Below are 584 nucleotides of genomic sequence, written 5' to 3' on the forward strand. Positions count from 1 at the left end.
ATGAGTTCAAACCATCGAATGACGTTGATTTCAAACTACTCCTAATTGACCATCTACTTAATAACTAATGATGATAAGACTTGGATGTAAATATCTGCTTCACTATACCAGTCTTACCAATTTCTTCTCCAGTCTTATCAAGTCCTACTCCTCAAACCTCAAGCATAATTGCCTAATGATTCATTGACACCCCATATTCGAGTTTTTTCTTCTTCTGGATAGCTACTAATCTTCTACTCGAATTAACCTTTGGCCAAAAAAAAAAAAAATGAATCATCTAATATTAGAATCGAATTAATGCCTAATCCTTTTTTTTTTTTGCAACGAACTCCAAACAGCTTCAACTCCCAACCATCGCATCCTCTCAGAACCACCTCAAACAAATCGCCTAACAGCTCATTACCAATCCGCAGATTCGGAAGGCTTCCCATGGTGTCCGTGAGCTCAATCATCTACACAGTTATAGCTATCGGATCTTGCTTTCTCTACTCACTACCACTCCTGCTTGGCGCTAGGTTCCTGCTTGGCGTCATGCATCCGACGTCCCTCCAGACAGGCTACATCCTCGGTGGGTGTTGCCCGCT

General features: G+C 41.4%; 1 protein-coding gene across 1 annotated transcript in view; it reads left to right on the top strand.

Annotated features, from left to right (window-relative positions):
• The window catches only part of LOC119582041 (organic cation transporter protein-like), a gene marked incomplete at its 3' end in the record, with an annotated part of 33,146 nt that overhangs the window by 25,003 nt on the left and 7,559 nt on the right, over window positions 1-584 (top strand). The window contains 1 exon segment of the mRNA XM_037930280.1: window positions 414-568. Within this exon segment, the coding sequence (XP_037786208.1) occupies window positions 414-568 (155 nt within the window).

The sequence above is a fragment of the Penaeus monodon genome, chromosome 15 (assembly GCF_015228065.2).
Source record: "Penaeus monodon isolate SGIC_2016 chromosome 15, NSTDA_Pmon_1, whole genome shotgun sequence".
NCBI classification, from domain to species: Eukaryota; Metazoa; Arthropoda; class Malacostraca; order Decapoda; family Penaeidae; genus Penaeus; species Penaeus monodon.